This window comes from Nansenia antarctica, assembly GCF_963989245.1.
Source record: "Nansenia antarctica genome assembly, chromosome: 6".
Classification (NCBI taxonomy): domain Eukaryota; kingdom Metazoa; phylum Chordata; class Actinopteri; order Argentiniformes; family Microstomatidae; genus Nansenia; species Nansenia antarctica.
The window spans coordinates 62,581,453-62,601,274 of NC_137676.1; the positions used below are offsets into that span (position 1 = coordinate 62,581,453).

Here is a 19,822-nt window from a genome sequence, read left to right on the forward strand (position 1 = left end):
ATGAATGAGAATTCATAGTTTCTATTCGGCCAAAAACAAAAGAGTTTACTTTCGTTTTCGTTTCTGGCTTGGTTGGCATTTAGAGGGTGTTAAGCGAACAGTCAGTGGTCCTGTTCTCAGTTTCACCGAGTAGTTGGATCCGCTTAAAATGTTTTCATGGGGAGAGAACACGCGTTATGGCTTTGGTTTAGTAAAACCAAATGGTTTAGATAAGACGGACACTGACAGCGTTCATTTCACACGCTTGACATCTCAACTCAGGGGTCTGTGCGCCGGTAACTCAGTAGTCACGTTTATCAGAAATGACGGGAAAGTGTCCGTCGCTCGGATGCAAGAGGACCAAGGCATCAAGAGAACTGGACGACTGAGTAAGCTCCTTTCACATGTTTTTTTTTTCCTTCAATTTATTACCAAAACATTTCTTGAACTAATAATTATACACAGTTCATGTGCACAGAGCGTGTTGACGATTTTATTATTATTAATTGTATTAAGTCACTGATTATCCCCCAATCCTTACCTGGGGGGTATTCCATCATTGTCGCTAAAGGAAAATCTAGCGAGATTTATCAAGAATAAGCATAGATTTTCCTTTATCAACGTATACGGAATACCCCCCTTAAATGTGCATGTTATGTACGCAGAGAGCGTAGACTGTAAGCAGCGGATACAGACTGCGAGTTGCGGGGATTCTTATGTTGTTCTACTGTCAGAAGAGGGCAGAGTTCACTCTCTCAACAAATCCAATGTTCTCAGGTGGGTTTTTTACATAATTTGTTACAATTGCCAATAGTATTAGCACATAATGTTCATGCTTAATGTTAATATATTCCTTGTTATTGCTGTGTTATTGTCTCAGACCCATAGATAACTTACAGAAAGGAAGGGTAACTCAGGTGGCGTGTGGAAACCAGCATTCAATAGCACTAACCCAAGGTAAATAACCACTGACATCAGGTTACAATCATATTATAGCATATAGCATATTATAATCATATTATCAACTATAAAAATGTATCACCTGCCGATATAAACTAACAATGCATATAAAAGTGTCCTGTGCATTTTCATTTTCTTGTACCTTCGATTTTCTGTTCAGATGGTCATGTGTTCACGTGGGGCCAGAACTCGAGCGGTCAGCTGGGTTTGAAGGGCAAGCCCAGCACCCTGACCCCCCAGCTCCTCAAGTCCCTCTCTGGGATCCCCTTGGCTCAGATCACTGCTGGGGGGGACCACAGCTTCGCCCTGTCCCTCTCCGGAGCCGTGTTCAGCTGGGGAAAGAACAGCGCCGGTCAGCTGGGGCTAGGGGACATAACAGGTAGAGAACACACACGCAGATTAGTGACTCACTTTATCAGTTGTATGGGATTGCTAGAAGCATGATCTGGTCTAGGGTTTCCCGAAAGCTTTGGAGCACCAAGATCATCTCCAAGATAAGCCCATTTAGGCAATGGATGCAAAGATGACCTTGGTGCTAAATATCTCAGTAAACTTACCCATTCACCCCCAAGTCAATATTGTGTATTGACAATAATATTTATATTATTATCAATACATTCTAAATCCATTTCCTATAGACAGACATGTCCCAGCTCCTGTTGATTGTCTGAATCTGAAGAAGACTGTTGTCATTTCCTGTGGGGAGGGCCATACTGCCGTTTTGACAAAGGTGAGACTTATCTGACTCAACAATAGCTTCCACCACACTTCTGTATTCTTCATTCAAGTCATAGCAAACGCCCCCCCAATACATATTCATAGCATATCTCTAGGCTATAGTAGTTTATGACTCACTTCATAGATGATAGATACAGTGACATCAATAGTAAGAAGAGAGACACTACTATGGTAGATAACTGTCTCAATTGTCTGCTTTTCTAGGGAGGTGTAGTGTTTACATTTGGCTCAGGATGTTATGGACAGCTTGGCCACAACTCTCTCAGAGACGAACTACGACCCCGACTGGTGGCGGAACTCTGGGGGTCAAAGGTGACCCAGATAGCCTGCGGAAGGTAGGCCCACACTTGCTTCTCACAATCACGCCGTATTGTGTCATAAACATTAGTGTAAATGAAAACAGTACTGCTGTTTAGCTATTTAGATCTTAGCATATGATTATTGAATCGTATTGCTATAGCCTAATTTCTTAAAATTGTCATGTCAGACATCACACATTAGCACTGGTGAACTCCAAAAAGATCTACTCATTTGGCCGTGGAGAGCAAGGGCAGCTGGGAAATGGAGTGAAGATAGATCAGGCGGTTCCTCTGCCAGTTCAACAACTACAGGGTAGGTAACAGTTCAGTTTAAGCCTTTCTGAAACTTGACATGCTAACTGGAAGTGTTTATACAATGTGTTGGGGAAATAGAAAGCTCCCCTGAGCCGTCCCGACTAAAGATCAGGAGGCAGAGTCGGGAAAGGTAACAAATGTAATAATGTCTAATGTTTGATCAACCTGTCAGACCACATAGAAGATCAGAACATTGAGAAAATCCTCGCTGGAGGACATCATTCCTTCGCACTGTGCTCATTAGCTCAGGTATTGGTACATTTAAGCTTTTCTTTATTAAGTCCTAGAGAAATGTATTAGAGATGCTCCGATCAGGGTTTTTGGTGCCGATCACCGATCACCGATCACTGGAATCAGTGATCTGCCGATCCGATATCACCGATCACCGATCACAGCGTCGAAAATGGCAATTGAAGCATTCTATTTATTGTGTAGCATTATTTATGTTTTAAATTATTCTTAACACCATTGACATTGTATATTAAGTATTTAAATGAAATTAGGAGATGAGAAAGTATCATGAATTGACGACCATCTGTTTTATTGAATTCACAACCACCTGTAGCTTACTTCAGGAAAAACAAATAAAATGTGAAAATAAAAATCATAATAAATAAAATGTACACTGTCACATCAAATGTGCAACATTCCACTCGAATGAGAGGAACTAGGGGCTCTTAGAGAACTTGGAGCTTATACTGTAGCTTTCCTGAGGAACAATAAACATACCCAAACTAAACTGCAACATAAACAGGCTATAGCCAAATATAAAATACTGTTTCAAGTCAGTCAGTTTCAAGTCATATTTAGGAGGAGATAAGACAGCAAGTCAGCAATAATCAATAAAACAAAAAAACAAAACATTGCACCTAAGGAGATTTCAGACTCAAACCTTACTTCTGATTAAGCAGCATCACTGGCAGATTAGCCTTGAGAAATACAAGCATCTCAGCGTTTTTGGCACTCAGCCTGTTCCTCTTATCATCTAAAATATGTCCTGCTGCTGAAAAGTCGCTCGCTATCTACACTTGTGCAAGGTGCACAGAGGAAGACCTAAAACTCACGCGCTAATAGTTGTTGTTGCTATGGGCCAAGTGACTTCCTGCTCGCGGGGTCACATGACGTCGGTGAACACTACCTACACTACGCTCGTGAAGTCGCGCTGGAACTCTGACCAGCACTCGTGGAACGCCTCTCGTCCAATCAAAGCACTCGGTCCCTTTATGACGTCGAGCCCAGTGTGCGCTTCGGCGCTCTCTGAGCGAATCGACGAACGCAGCAAATGCCGTATGATATTCGTGGTATTGAAAGACCTTGCGTGCGTTCCTCCGCAAGGTATTTCTTTTGAGCAGACATTACAAACGGCATATTTGTTGTCTCTTTCCGACACTGTGTAATATTTCCAGACTGGCGACGCCATTTTGTAAACTGATCGGTCATGTTTGATCGGCCGTTTTGAGAACTCCGATCAAAACCGATCAAGGCCATATCGGCCGATACCGATCGGCGCCGATCAGATCGGAGCATCACTAAAATGTATATTGCTTTAATAAGGTGTTTGTTCACAATTGTCATTACAGGAGTCTGAAAAAGGGTTTAATAACCCTTGTTCAAGTCTTAGCAAAGTGACACAATCATTAGATGATGAAACCATTGACAAATGGATCTCAAATGGATCTCAAATGGAATATGATTCTAAATCATGGAGGGAGATAAAGAGGTAAGTAACATTGATACAAAAAAGTAATGTGGTTGTTTGATCAGACATGGCTACACTTTCACCAACCAGTGTACAAAACAACTGCAGAAAACTTCAAAGGTTACTAACCTTCAGTGTGTCTGTTTACTGAGCAGCAATAATAATAATAATCATCTTCAAACTTTAATTTGCAGGGAAATCACAGAGATCTTTTCCTCCGCGTCATGTCTAAATGGCAGTTTCCTTGACAAAAGGTAAAACCACACTACCTCCCCAGGAACATTTCTCCATAACGTAAATAATCTATGTGTATATTCAGTATTCGTTCTCTTGGTTTCATCACTAGTCAGGACAAACATTACCAAACCTCACTGAAGCGTTCTGGCCTGGATTTGTCTCTCGCTCGTCTCGCCTTCCAGAAGCTGGCGAGAAATGACATGATACTGACTGAGGTATTCTTCTACCAGGCCTTTCTGAATACACATCAAATACCAAAGGCACATTTCCACCCCAGAGATGGACAATGTCGTTTTATTCTATACTGACATCTTTACATACCTCTGCAACTATTTGACCTTTCCATGTTCAAAGACTTTTGAGTAAGTAGCCTACTAACCTATACGACTCCCCTCTCATGGTGCTAGGTTGAAGCGGTCGTCCAACGTATGCTGCTTCCCTCCCTGGGTGAGGAGCCCATCGGGGTGGAGGGCCTGAGGGTCTACCTGGTCATCCCGGAGCTCCTGCGGGTCCTGGTCAAACACAACCGTGGTACAGACCTCGCCAAAGCCTTCACTGCCGCCATCTTCAGACTGCACCCTGACAAGCTACAGGTCCTCGGTAATACCATCATCAATTTCCCCTCCTCTACTCTCTTGTCTTTTCCTCTTGTTATATGGCTCTCATATCAGTAAAACCCTGCGTTACATCTACAGAGGGTCTGTGGTCGAGACTGCCGTATTTCTTCTTCCGAGCAGTGGTAAAAGTTCTCCATTCTGTGTCAGTGCAGTACCTTCACAAGACAATAGTGAATTATGACGATCATAAACAATCACTGGAGATTACTCTGGGGGCTCTACAAAAGCTTTATGTGGTGAGTGTTGATCATAGAACATTGACCTGGTCTCATGAAATACTGACTTCAGACCACTACTGACCTAATACTGACCTAATGACCTCTCTTCACTGCAGGTCAACAGTAAAAGACCCGGAGGAATTGCAGTCAACACTTTCCATCTAAAAAAAGAAGTCAATTCTCTCTTTCAGACTGTGAGTACATCAATACAGACCTGAGGATTTGTTTTATTCTTGAACTTGTTAGTCAGTCCATAGTCAGCTCATAAGGGTAGTCAAACAATAGACACAACATATACAACGGGGCTGCTAACAAGTCTAATCACTCCCTACAAATACATGACTGAAATACAGGAAGTTGTAGACCTGTAATACTCACAATACTTAATATTAATATCTTAATATCTTATATAATATGCATGTCAAGCTCTCTTTAATTGAGAGAGAATCCAATAATATAAGCACATGTTAAGTAAAAGTGTGACAAATCTGTTGCTACCGTAATTGTCTAGAGTGTGGATCGAGGCACATGCAGTGCCGCCGAGGGGAAACTTTGAATGATATGTTGATAATGTGAGGTCAACAGGTTAAGCATTTCTCAGGTCCTTACTTCAATTATGAAATGTGTAGTACATGTGTATTTCATATGTTTTGTTGTAAAAACAAATCATGTTTTAACAGTTTTGAATTTTGGTCCTGCATTACACAGCCTGATATCAGCTCACTAAGCATTTCCACCTCTCTCCAAACTTAGATCCAACATTTAAATGCTGAGATTATCATGTTGGGATTTTGTTATGAATACAATCCAACGGTCTGCCGTGCGGAGGACTACAGGATGTTTACCGCAAAAGGTCTTTGTCAGGTATATACTTTAATATACTTTCTTAACAGCATTTCCACCTCTCTCAGTGTTTCCTCTATATGCATTTATTGGTGGCGGGCCGCCACGAATGAATTTCCTCCGCCACTAATTGATTCAGTCCACACACACACAAAAAAAAAAAAGTTCTCAAAAAAAAAAAAATCTGAACATTTTAGCTGATTAAAATATATCTGATCCTAGATCAGCGCTATAATGGATGTTGACTAAAAGTGCACCTAAATCCACGCCCATCTCTCTCTAACCGCTGATCCAAAATCAGATTAATGACATTAAACATTCAGTTGACGACGTGACACAAGGGCTCCTGATTGGTCTAAATGTGAACTGTGGTATTATTGTTATTGTGTACAGGCCACCGTAGTGACATCAGGTCAGGTGGGCAGGTTACGACGAGACAACAAGAGACCGGTATTGTAGAGCTTACAGAGCGAGTTAAAATAAAGACACTTACCTTGAAATACAGAAGGACTCACGTGTATGTTTAATAGAATAACACGACATGGTGTCAGAAGTCCTGTAAGTGAGTGTTAAGAGTTAGATCGGCCGACAAGTGTCATTTGAGCTCGTGACGGTGAGAAGGGAGAAGAAAAGATGGATGCTAATGCTAACGCGGCAGCAGCTGCAGTCCAGAGAGCGGCGCCAGTTTCAAGTGCTACGTTCAGCATCCAGCCTCCGGATCAGCCTAGCATCTAAAAGATACAAAAAGCTGATCTAGCTAGCTAGGTGCACAAATAAGATATCACGTTAAATAACTTCGAAAAATTAAACGAAAACAGCGACAGATGGATGGATTTTTCAAGAAAAAAGATGTCCCAGACACTTCAAACATTGCTGAAGCTAGCAGTGGCTATAAGCGACCCGAAACTGCATGGCTGGCAAAGGAGCTAGGTGGTGGATCAGATCAGCTAACAACGTTTATGGCGGGGTACCACCACCACCACCAGCTACAACTACAGCGGGAGAGCCATCAGCATCGGCTAGCTGTGTTGGTGTATCAGCAGACATTAGCAAGTCAAAAAACGATTCTTATGTGCCGTCACTTTAGCAACGACACAGTATTGTCAAGGGGAAAAGAAGGGGAGTCGATTTTTTGATTGACAACGGAATTACATGCTGGAAAAACATGCAGCTAAAATTCAGGGAATATTTGGACAATAAGAGACACACGGGAGAAGTACGGGAAAACAGGGCTGATGTGGGTGTCATCAAAGGTAAGAGTTTGTTTTCTTTAACTCAGCTGATACTCAGCTGTTTACCGAATGCTCCATCTGACTGTGATTTTACTTCTGTAATGTGGTGGGTTGACATAATTCACGCACGGAACTATGGGTTGGGAGTATTGTTCCGTCCGCAGTTGAGTGCGTAGTACCCAAGTTGTTTAGTCTGTTCTATTTACTGCTTGAGTGTGTTGTTGACAATCGTTCATGTCCTTCATTAAACGTTTAGCTTTGTCATTTGATACGCCGCCTACGACTCCCATCTCTCTGCACTACAGTAAACAGTTAATCAGTAACGTTAGCCGCTTTTGTGCTTATGTAGGCCTACTTTGTATTATATTATAGCTGATGATCTTTGTGTGTGTGTATGTGACTGTCAGTCACAAGTTTATATTCTGTATATTATTTTTTTTTGGGGGGGCCATCCTCCCTCTAGTTTTGGCTGAAATTAGGTCGTTGTTTTGAAAAAAAAAACGCGTCAGGGCTATCCGCCACTAATGTAAAAATTCCTGGAGGAAACACTGTCTTTCCAAACTTAGATACAAAGATTAGACCTTGGATACCATTGGATTTTGATGTGGTATGAATGCAATGACAAGGTCCAGATTGCTGAGCAGATGTTGATCGCAAAAGATCTTTGTCAGGTATATACTTTCAATCACAAATAGTGTATATGTCTTAGTCCTGTAGTATCATGGATCCCTAACATATTTCATTGTGTATCTCCCATGTCTAAGGCCACCCTATCTCTGCTGATGGAGTATCCCTGTACCTTAGACACAGAGGACAAATGTGCACTGTGGAGGGCAGAACTTTGTAGATTCAAGGTAAGCAATTGAATTGATACTACAAATTCCATTCATAGTTAATGACGACGTATCATTTGTAATTTTCACACCAATGTATTGATTATGTATAATGGTTTGTGTCAACAGATTAACATTCAAGATTCAAAGAATCTAATACCGATACCTCTCAATGATGATTGAAACCTTTGTCAAACTAATACCGTTTCACCTTTTCAGCACGGGGTAAAGTTTTGCACTGAGCAGTTTTGATGTATTAGTTTGGCTTAATTACAGTAACATAAACCAAAGTTGTGATGTCTTTATCTCAGGCTGTTTACCTGCGGGAGATTGGTGTGTTTCTTCACAATACACTAGAAGTGGGTCGAACGGCAGTACTGAGTGATACCTTTCATTGGCTACGAGTAAACATTTGCTCCCCAATGACGCCTTTAAAGGTTTGTGTTCTCCTTTTTGAATTATGTAAATTAAGCAGCAAGACCTAAGATCTGGTTGGAGGCAATCTGTAAAATCTACATTTGTTTTATCTCTCAGGACATACTTAGCGAGGGAAGAGGTTAACATTAGTTAGATGTGTTATTCCTGTTTTAAAGGGGCACTTCACAATATTTTAACAACATATTCATTATCTCCAGCACCATACCAGTGTCTACATATGTGGAAACAGTACTTGTCTATGTTCTGCAGTCAAAGAGATATGAGAAAAGGTCCTCCGGAAATTATCCCCGATGATGTAATTATGGGTAAACAAAATAAATCAGAAACTATGAGTTTCCATCCAGGGGGTGTGTGGCTGTAGTTTTTGAAAACGACTGAATTTATTAAGAAGTAATAATATATATTTTTTTTTATTAAATAAAATTAAAAAGTACCCCCAAAGTAGAACGTAGACAATCTGTCACATGTTTTTGTAATTGTGCTGGAGATAATGAGAAGGAGAACAGGGCAAGGGATGTGGGAGGAAGAGGAGACAGGGGGACGAGAAGTGAGAGAAACAGGTGCGAGGATGAGGATGAGGTAGATAAGGAGGTAGAAGAGGAGGAGGTAGAGAAGGAGGGTAAAAGAAAACATGGAGTGTTGTAATATGTGGAATATGATGAGAGGAGGGCAATTGTAAAACCACAGAAGAAGAAAAGAGGAACAAGCATCCTGATTGGGTAAATCAAATATCGTTGTTGTTGTTGTGTGTATTTCTTTTGTTTTAGCCACTCAAATGCTCTCTCCTGTTTCTATGTCCAGGTGAAGTTCAAATTGGAAGATGGTATGGATGACGGCAGTGTGTCATTGGAGTTTTTCACCCTCCTTGCGAAGGAACTCACATCAGAAACAAAGATACTGGATGTTAACGAGGACTCTGGTCTGGCCTGGTTCACATGTAGATCTACAAATGTAGGTTCTGTATGAACGCTAGTCCCTCATTTTTCTCAACATTTAAAAGCATTTGAACCAACAGAAATATCCACAATTATATACTGAAAATATTGACTGGCTTTTTTTTCATTGATTCGTGTGCCCTATCCAAAGGACTACAATATGACTGATGATTTCTACTGGCTCGGAGTGCTCTGTGGGATGGCACTGTATAACCAGTGTTTGCTGGACGTCTGCTTCCCTCTGGCCCTGTTCAAGAAGCTCCTGGGTTTGAATCCAACATTGGATGACCTGAAAGAGCTGTCTCCAATTGAAGCAAGGTACAATTATTTTCTCTTCAACTGCTCTTTGTTGCTTTAGAAAGATGCCCTACCATTAATCTCAGATGTGTCCCGCCACAGTTTCATAAATAAGCAAAAGTATTTGTAGCGCCTTCTTTTTAGCAAATTTTTCAGCACTGTTCGCACTGTTGCAGAAAGTGTTCGAGCCCGCCAATAAAAAATTCTCCGCTAGCCCCCCATCCCGAGTCAATGTATTTGTTTTTTCTAAATCAGGGGCTTACAAGAACTGCTGAAGGAAGAAGAGGAGGTTGTAGAAGAGCTGTATTTGGATTTCACAGTAAGAGTTGATGCTTACATGTACACAGTAGTTTTACGCACTCAGACAGCCACAGCAGACAGATATAGTAAAAATATGTATTTTCTTTCTAAGGTGAAGGGTCAGACACTGATTCCAAATGGAGGGGAGGTCCCAGTAACCAAGGTCAACAGGTAGGTGATGGTAGAAATGTTTGGAATTAACAAGATAATGCTTAGGTTACTACACAGGCAGCGTTTATGTATACTGTAAACACGTCTTCTGTGTTGTTCACAGGCAGAAATATGTGGACTTGTACGTTGACTTTGTGTTCAACAAGGCTGTCAGGAGTCAGTTTGAGGACTTCAGGACAGGCTTCCTTCAGGGCTGTCCATTACAAGCGTGGAGGATGTATCTACCTGAGGAGCTGATGACCCTTCTGCATGGAGACGACAGCTACCGATGGGAGGAGCTGAGAGAGGTGATCGTCAAGGGCAGTGTCCCAATTGTCTTTATTCTATTCCTTGCATCCTTTATTCTATTCCTCTCTTTGCTTCCTTCTCAAAGCGTATTGTAAGAGGATGCTGAGGGAAGGACTCTTAGATCTTCAATGTGTTTTCAGAAGGAAGCGAGGAATAGAGGACTGTTGGGAGTTGGGACACATCCAGTCTAGTCTTGCACCACTAGTGCTGATAATAATCTATCCTCCTTACTGTGGAATGGAGCAACAATGCAATCAGTCTATTATTTGTATATCTATGAGAAGGAGACAATGATAATTCAGCAACATTGGTTCTTTGGCTCTTCCTCCCTGGGAAAGCTTGCCCTCTCCAAGACATCTCTATCACAGTAGACAACGCTACGATGACCTCCTCCCAGACAGCCAAGAACCTTTGGGTGATCCGTGACAACTGAACATTACAGCGAAAGCACACTCCTGCAGATTCTTCCTCTACAACAGCGGTTCCCAACCTTTTTGGACTCACGGCCCACTTTACAAATCTCTACAGTATTCGCGGCCCACTCAGGCCTAGCGCGCGGAGCGCTCAAAACAACGACGTAATTTCACCAAAAACTAGAGGGAGCGTGGCAAAAAAAACAACAAAAAAAACGGTTAAACCATTAAAGCCGAGCGGCAATGTTTTATATAGCAGGTGATCAAATACCAAGATCGTAAATGTTGTATGTGTTCAATATTTACGACCAAACATCCTTATGTGTGTGGGCAACTCCCGACTCCCGACTCGGGTTGCCAGATGGGCTCGGTTTTTTGGGGGTGGAATTAGCGGTTTTAGACTGTGGTTAGGGTGGAAAATGTCGATCCCATCTGGCAACCCTGTTCGCGAGTCCGATTGTGACGGGGATGGAATGTAGCCAATCAAGAAGCGAGCTGACTTCTTCTTTTCGGATGGAAATATCGGCGCACACCACACACAATACGATCAAGGCTGTTCAATCCAAGATTTTTTATCTTTTTAAAATTAAAACGTTTTTGTAACAAAAAAAACGTCAATAAAATATTTTTTTTGCCCATGATTTGGCGGCCCACTTGCAGTACTCTCGAGGACCACTAGAGGACCGCGGCCCATAGGTTGGGAACCGCTGCTCTACAACATCAGAAGGATATGTCCATTCCTCACCAGAGAAGCAGCACAACTCTTGGTCCAGACACTTGTGATCTCCCGCCTTGACTACTTCAATGCACTCCTGGCCGGGTTCCGTGCCTCCGCCATCAGACCTCTGCAACTCATCCAGAATGCTGCCGCCCATCTGATGTTCAATCTCCCCAAATTCTCCCATGTCACCCCCCTCCTTCACACCCTTCACTGGCTCCCGGTAGCAGCTTGCATCAGATTCAAGACACTGGTGCTCGCCTACCGGGCAACAAAATAATCAACCCCTCCCTACTTGCAAGCAATGGTCATTCCCCAAACACCTGCCTGATCACTCCGCTCTTCCACCTCTGCTGGCCGACTGGCACCGCAGCCTCTACATGGATGCAGTGCAGTCACGCTACTCTGTCACAACTTTTCACTGTCCTGGCGCCCCGCTGGTGGAATGAGCTTCCCACTGCTGTCATGATTGCAGAGTCACTACCTATCTTCCTCTGTAGACTGAAGACCTTTCTCTTCAGGCTACAACTTAACTGTCCCTCCTAAGATCTCTACCCCCCTGTACAGTTTCTCTACTGTAAATATATTTTAAAAATCTTCTGTTCTGTTCTTCCATCTTTTAACATTATGACTGGCAATGGCCCCTGGCCCTAGCATAGAGTACTTTTTCTTGCTATAACTGATGGATAGATGTGTTTTGATTATATTGTTGTTTTAACAGAATTCTGAATATCAAGGATATAGTGACACAGATGAGGTCATCCAGAACTTCTGGAGTGTCTTCACAGAGTTCTCTGAGGAGCACAAGAGAAGGTTCCTAAGTAAGTGTGAATAGAGATAGAACTGGATCCATGGAGGAGAGAACACTGTTCTATCTCTGATATCTAGCTGTATGTTATCATGATATTTTGTGTTATACCTAATTGTTACGGTCCTGTAGTTTTTCCTGGTCATGTCATGTGGTCAGGAAAACCTCAGGGCCCTGGCCATTATACCTCAGTGAGAGACTGTGAATAACCATACATTTCCATAAATGCTTCATCTAATGTATTGACATTCTTTGTTTTGCTAGAATTTCTGTCAGGAACCGACAGAGTACCGAGAGGTCGCCATTCCAAACTGCGACTGATAATCGTACGCTTGTCCCAGCCAGACACCGATGAATATTATCCAGAGGCCCAGACCTGCTTTGAAGAGTTACATCTCCCAAATTACAGCACCATCGACATACTACACGAGAGACTTCTTCATGCAATCACTCACTGTGATGTCATCTGGGAATTCTGAAAACTCTAGACATCGACAGGCCTTTTCTGTAGGGCCTAGCCTACTGTATATCAGAACAAGAATAAGAATCTAATGTATATTGTTATATCAGCTGCCTGGTCTCTTTCATCATGACAAATCATTATGGTGTAGTCAATCTACTTCATACATGTAATCTCTCATCGCTCAACAGTTCAACTAACAATCTGTCTGTAATGACCTATGGCTCTACTCTACAGTTTTAACATGGCCCCATGCACAAGGTTGACGAAACTGCTTGCAACTGTTTAGGGCGGTTGTGTTATACAGAATCGTAGGCCTACATTGAAATCGTACATCGAAATGTCGGCTACATTCCTTAAGTTATCAAACATGTTTTTCTGTTGTTGTTGTTATTATATGTACATTAAAAGCATTGCTTTTTACATTGAGCTGTATTCTCTGAACGACAATAACCGGCACGTTCCCAATAGTCATAATATAACATTTCTAAAAAGTTATTTTGATCATTATAATGCGCATATTCGTGCAATTACACACACTTTTATGCATATATGTACAGACAGTTATGAAATAATAAATTGCAGTGTCTCCCAATCCCTTCGGATTTTAAATGTCGGATCTGAAACTCAAATTCAATCTGTAAAATACAATTTCAAATTTTGCATACCAATTAAAAACGATTACATTTAGATTCAATTTGTGCTGGCACTATAATAGCTAAATGAATGTATCACCTGGGGTTGTTGTTGCCGTTGTTCTCCAGTGAGTTACCGATGTGGATCTCAGCTCCATCAAGCCTTTCAGGCATGAAGTCTTCTCTGTTGGTGACGAACACAGCAGTGACTCTGTACACACCCAGCAGGTCCACTCTCCACCAGGGGCTCAGGTCCTCGTTAGTGTAGGTACAAGATCCTCTGTAATAGTCTGGGTCTCTGTTCCCATCATTGGCTCTACTAGCAGCACCATTACCAAGCTGTGATGACTGAGTGGCCACTCCCTCCAACGCCACGTTTACTGGAGAGAAATACAGAGAAATCACACATCACATCACCACCAGTCCTGATTCCTGTCATCATGAAATCCTAGAGGAGGCTACAGAATGTTAAATCATCAGTCAGTTGGCAGAGAAGAAAACTCATGTACATCTCACAGGATTAAAATAGTCAATCACATGACATTGTAATGTAACATGTAAAGGATGTTCTTACCTGTCAGGGCGCTGGCTGGCACACCTGGGAATACCATAGCAACTCAAATCAAATCACAGTCGATGTATCATATGCACAGCTACAGATACCAAACAGTCCAATCAGATGCTTGACACGAGCGACATCTCAACAGTGTGACTAAATAAGGACATCTCAACATCTCAAAATGTAACTATATAAGGACAGGAATGAAAGACAATAACAAACCAAATAGGCAGTAAGGCACGGTACAACACAATGTTCATATATCTAATATTAATATTATATATTATATATTCATATTATATAAAGCCATCAACAATCTGGCCCCCTCCTACTTTGCCGACCTCGTCCCCCTCCACACCCCCTCCCGTTGCCTCAGGTCCCGTTGCCTAAGGTCGACCAAACCACCCTCAAGACCACCAGGACCAAGCTCCGGACCTGGGGTGATAGGGCCTTTTCAGCCGCAGCCCCGTCCCTCTGGAACGCCCTCCCCAACCACATCAGACAGGCCAACACCCTCCCAACATTTAAACAGGCCCTCAAAACCCACCTCTTCAAGCTCACCTTCACCAGTTAACCCTCTCCCCCTCCCCTTCCCATGTGTCCCCAGCACAACCTTAATTAGGCCCCTATACTTTCTTTTATTTACCTTTGTTTCTTTGTATTATTACTACTCAATCTAATTCAGTTTGTAAAGCGTCTTTGAGTCTCTAGAAAAGCGCTATATAAGTCTAATGTATTATTATTATTATTAATATTAATGTGTTATAATTATCTTGATACATTAGGCCCACAGTATATGATTATGTACATCTGTAATGTTACTAATTATATATTGTGTGTATTTAGTGTGGTTTTAGGATGTTTAACATAGTTTGTCCACTAGGTGGCAGTATCACCAAGGTTAATGGGTCACCTATAGGCACACAGGTTAGCAGAAAACAGGTGGTGTGGAGGTAAAGTCCTTGATGGCTCAGTCATCAGAGCATGGCACTCAGGTTGTGGGTTTGATCCCCACTGGAACCATATATACTGATGTAGATATACTTAACATGTATGCACTCATTGCAATGTAAGTCCAGCACAGGTACTATTACTGTAAGACACTTACCCATCACAGAGAAGAGAAATAGACCCCACTGCATGGCTGGTGGTTGGGGCTTCATTCAGGCCTCTGCACCTGTCTCTTGTCTGTACAGATGAAATAAGAACATCTACAATCAATCACCAGTTTGCTAGAACGAGAGTACCATCCTAAACTCATGAACGTAGCCAACAGTAGTGTAGAGATGGCTACGTGTGGATATCTTAAGGTTATAGGTTAAGGTTTATAACAGGCTGTAAACCCCTTATGCATCACTGTATGCTATACTCTCTGGTTAACTGGTCATCTCTCTCTATCTGCCGAACCCTTCACTGGTATACTTTCATTTACAAATCCATCCTTGGTCTGCTCCTATCCTACCTTTCTAACCACCTGTCACGCAAGCAATCCGTCTACGGCCTTCGCACACAGGACATCATCACATACTCCATCCCCTTAGTCCGGACCATGAAAGACAAGAGAGCGTTCTCATTTGCAGCCCCTTCCTCTTGGAATTCTTTACAGAAGAGTCTGAAACTGTCTCATCTGATCCCTCTTTCCAGTTTCAAGCTCTTGCTGAGAGACATACATGTACAGTGCGAGTCTATGATTTGTTCTTGCAATTGAGTTGACCCTCCCTTTTGCCCATTGCTGACCCCTCCCTGTCCCTAGCTCTTTAGCTGTCTAGTTTTAGGTTTTGTAGTTTTAGTTTAGTTTTAGACTATCTTAGACTGTTTTAGACTAGTTTTAGTTTTAGACTATGTAGTTTTAGTTTAGTCTTAGACTATGTAGGCCAGGTTTTGTATTGTATTTGTTTGTGGTGGATGTTGTTGTTGTATGCCTGTGAACAGGTCACACTTGAAAATGAGCCCTTGGGGCTCAATGTGTTTTTACCTGTATAAAGGTTAAATCAACAACAACAACAAATCTTCATGTTCAAAATGTCGGCTACCTATCATATACATTGTGAATCTTTTACAACAGAAAACCCATTTTAATGTAATAAACTTCTGAGACGTATCCAGAATAATTAAACATTATTATATGTGTAAATATGTTGTTATTATGTTTGTAAATATTTGGATAATTTTGGTGAAGGAAATTATATAACATGCATGACGGAAACACACACAAACACACACACACACACACACACACACACACACACACACACAGATAACCTGTGACGATACTAACTGACCATCTAACAAAAGCAACACATTAGAAAGTAGTGAAAGTAGTACGGAGGACAGCACCTCACCTCACCACCAACACTAAATACATTTCAATATTATATTTAAACAAGTACTGGCACCTAAGATAAGAACAGGCAACTTTGTAATTTGTAACTATTCAACACAATGTTATTCAAAATTAAAGAATTGCTCAGAAACAGACAATGAATGAAATTATCTCATATATCATCTACAATCTACTCTATTGCTGTACAAGATGGGTACAGGAGACAAGCAGACAGCTATGTACTGTAACTATAATGATATCATTGGGAGATGTCACTCACCACTTTGTCGGGCGTCTCTCTCCTCTGTCACTCTCTGTCTGTGAGGGGTCTCTCTCCTCTGTCTCGCTCTGTCGAGGGTCTCGCCTCTGTTCTCATAACACCATGCAAATTCATCTGGTGCAGATGCAAACTACTGTATTTTTTTGCTTAGAAGGAAAACACCTTCAGGGTGTCTACAGTCATGAACAAAAATATTGGCACCCCTGCACCACTGTTTGTAACATTGTTGCAATTATGCTTTGGTATTGTCGAATATTTCTCTGTTTCAGTGATTAAAGAAGAGGTAAAAACTCCTGGCCAAAGTTTAAAAGTATTTATTCAAAAAAGATCGGGTCCTCAGATTACAGGCACACGAAACAGTCACAACGTGATTCGAGGTAGGCAGCAGACAGACCGCTCCAGACTCAGCACAGAGGTTTTATAGCGGCCCTCAGCCAATCACATCACAGTATGTTCTTGGCCAATCATGATCCTTCCTTCTAGGCCTCTGATTGGCCTAGACCCTCGGGGGCGTGCATGTGCGTGTGTGTGTGACTGCGCATGTGCGACAATTGAAAATCTTCCCGAGATCGTTTGTAATGAAATAATAAAAGTATTTAATAAAGTATATATGAAGTAATAAAAATATACGTGTAATATGTGTAAAATATACGTGAATATATGTGTAAGATATACGTTGTATAAGAAGGCTATTAATGTGTAAAAATATACGACAGTATTGACATGTTTACGTCTTTTGTTTGCATTGGAACATCACAAAAAAGCAGAGAGAAAAAGCCAAATCTGATATAATTCCACAGAACTCCGACTGGACAAAATGATTGTATTGTATATACCTACAACTTAATATTTGGCAGCACACCCTTTGGAAAAAAATAACTGAAATCAATTGCTTCCTGTAACTATGAATGAGTTGGTGTGTATTTAGGAGAACATATCTATAGAAATATATAGAAAATATAGCCTACGAGATAAGGCGTCAATTTTTTGGGTGAACGCAATGCGCTTCCGTAGCAACGAAATTCCTCTGATGTTTAAAAATATATATATTATTAATCAAATTATTCTTTTGATTAAAATGATTATTATATGAATACATTTGATATGTGAGTAGCTCAGACTGGGTTCAACGTCATAAAGCGACCAAGTCATTTGATTGGACAAGAGGCATTCCATGAACGCAGTTGTGACGTCTAGTTCACATGACATGGATGTTGCTTGTTTAAAATGTTTCTATTGATCGCAGACTATAACTGTTGGTTATGTTGCTAGCTCGAGAGCTTCTTAGAGCTAGCATCTGTACTTAGCTACTGTGCTACGCTATACGGCTACATGTTGAGGTTTATAATATTGTTATGAGTATCATTTAGTGTTTGAATATATTATTGAGTCACATTTGTATCCCCCAGAACATAACGTGCTTATTGCACATTAATAATCACCAGCCCCTTCAACCGTCATCATCACTGGAGTCTGTGTGTGTGGCTACTGTGGCTATACTAATCAGATATTATATGAATACATTAAATAAATAAATAACGTTATATTACATTTGATATGTGCGTTTGTAAATTCGGAGCTCACACAGGGTTCAACGTCATAGTGCGATCAAGTAATTTGATTGGACAAGAGGCATTCCATGAACGCAGTTGTGTTGTCAGGGCCATTAGGCTCACAAGGCTACTGATGTGGTCTTGACTACCTGTCCACTTTCTCACCTGGTTCTTGCTCTCTCTCTCTGGTGTGCCGACACCATCCTGCTCTCTCTCCCCTTCTCTCCCTCTCTATCCTCTTCTCTCCCTCTCTATCCTCCTCTCTCCATTATGCAAACATAACAACCAGAGATTATAAATACTCTGGTTGTTATGTTTGCATTTTGGTTGACAGCACAATAGTATAGTATAGTGGATAGTGTACATTGCCTTTATTTATGTAAACCAGCTCTTTTCCCTTCTTGTTTTTAGTTTTTTTCCTAGCACCAGGGGAGCCCCCCCTCCCAAATTTCGTTGTATGGTACCTGTACTATATCAATGACAATAAAGACCATTCATTCATTCATTCATTCATTCATTCAAGAGGGAGAGAGGAGGATAGAGAGGGAGAGAAGGAGAGAGAGCAGGATGGTGTCGGCACACCAGAGAGAGAGACAGCAAGAACCAGGTGAGTAAAGTGGACAGGTAATCAAGACCACATAAGTAAGTAGCCTTGAGAACCGATGGTTCTCCAGCCTAATGGCCCATAGGGCAGGAGGAGCCTGTCTCCTGTTTCCGTAGCGTGAGGCGGCTTAATGTACAAAATGTGTTCCAGACTTCAGGCAGTCATTGCCTGCAAAGGATTCTCGACAAAGTATTAAAAATGAACATTTTTATTTATGATTGTTAATTGCAGCGACCAACCTGCGCCCAGACCTAGCCCTCTGGTCCAAGTCCTGCCGGCGTGTCTTCATCGTAGAACTGACGGTCCCATGGGAGGAGGCCATCGATGAGGCATTCGAACGGAAGAGGCTGCGGTATGCCAACTTAGCAGTCGAAGCAGAGGGGCGGGGCTGGAACGTGAAGGTGTGGCCAGTGGAGGTGGGCTGCAGAGGCTTTGTAGCCAGCTCCACCACAAGGCTCCTGAGGGCAGTAGGGATCAGAGGACAGGCCCAACGGAAGGCAATCAGAGAACTGTCCACTGCAGCAGAACGGAGCAGTCACTGGCTGTGGCTGAAACGTAGGGACCCAACATGGGCTCCCAAATGACCACGTGGTGCCACCGTGCGACACACACCCAGGCCTGATCAGCCTGTGGTGGGCCAACCTCGGCAGAGGGTGTCTTGTGATAACTGGCCGAAACACCCAATGAGGTCGGGGACCACAACTGAAGATGTGTCGTACTGGTGGCACCACGTGATCATTGCCAAATTCCACTCCACCCAAGAGGACATCTCCAACTCCACTCAATTGTTGTGCTGAATATTTAGGGATTTTAACAACCAGTCCTATTAAGAATCCTGTCCAATTACTTTTGAGCTCCTGAAAATAGGGGACTGTGTATAAAAATGGTTGCAATTCCTAAATGTTTCAAACAATATTTTTGTTCAACCCCTTGAATTAAAGCTGAAAGTATGCACTTCAATTACATCTTGATTGTTTCATTTCAAATCCTTTGTGGTGGCATACAGAGCCCAAATTATGGAAATTGTGTCACTGTCCAAATACTTCCAGACCTAACTGTATATAAATAAA

The 19,822-nt window shown here is 41.9% G+C and overlaps 2 protein-coding genes across 2 annotated transcripts; one reads left to right on the forward strand and one right to left on the reverse strand.

The window, feature by feature from the left end:
- Window positions 1-328: 328 nt before the first annotated feature.
- On the forward strand, window positions 329-12,365 carry LOC308160798 (putative E3 ubiquitin-protein ligase HERC3; the record flags this gene model as incomplete). Its single annotated transcript, XM_080534735.1, has 17 exons — window positions 329-368; window positions 645-756; window positions 860-936; window positions 1,100-1,318; window positions 1,578-1,669; window positions 1,882-2,012; window positions 2,165-2,289; window positions 2,464-2,540; window positions 4,635-4,827; window positions 4,923-5,080; window positions 7,902-7,991; window positions 9,210-9,359; window positions 9,495-9,661; window positions 9,896-9,959; window positions 10,053-10,111; window positions 10,215-10,398; window positions 12,252-12,365. The coding sequence occupies 17 exons, from the start codon at window positions 329-331 to the stop codon at window positions 12,363-12,365; spliced, it is 2,052 nt and encodes a 683-aa protein (XP_080390861.1).
- Window positions 12,366-13,529: 1,164 nt separating this feature from the next.
- On the reverse strand, window positions 13,530-14,044 carry LOC308160800 (fucolectin-like; the record flags this gene model as incomplete). Its single annotated transcript, XM_080534737.1, has 2 exons — window positions 13,530-13,813; window positions 14,008-14,044. 2 exons carry the CDS (start codon window positions 14,042-14,044, stop codon window positions 13,530-13,532), a joined length of 321 nt encoding a protein of 106 aa, XP_080390863.1.
- Between the last annotated feature and the right edge of the window lie 5,778 nt (window positions 14,045-19,822).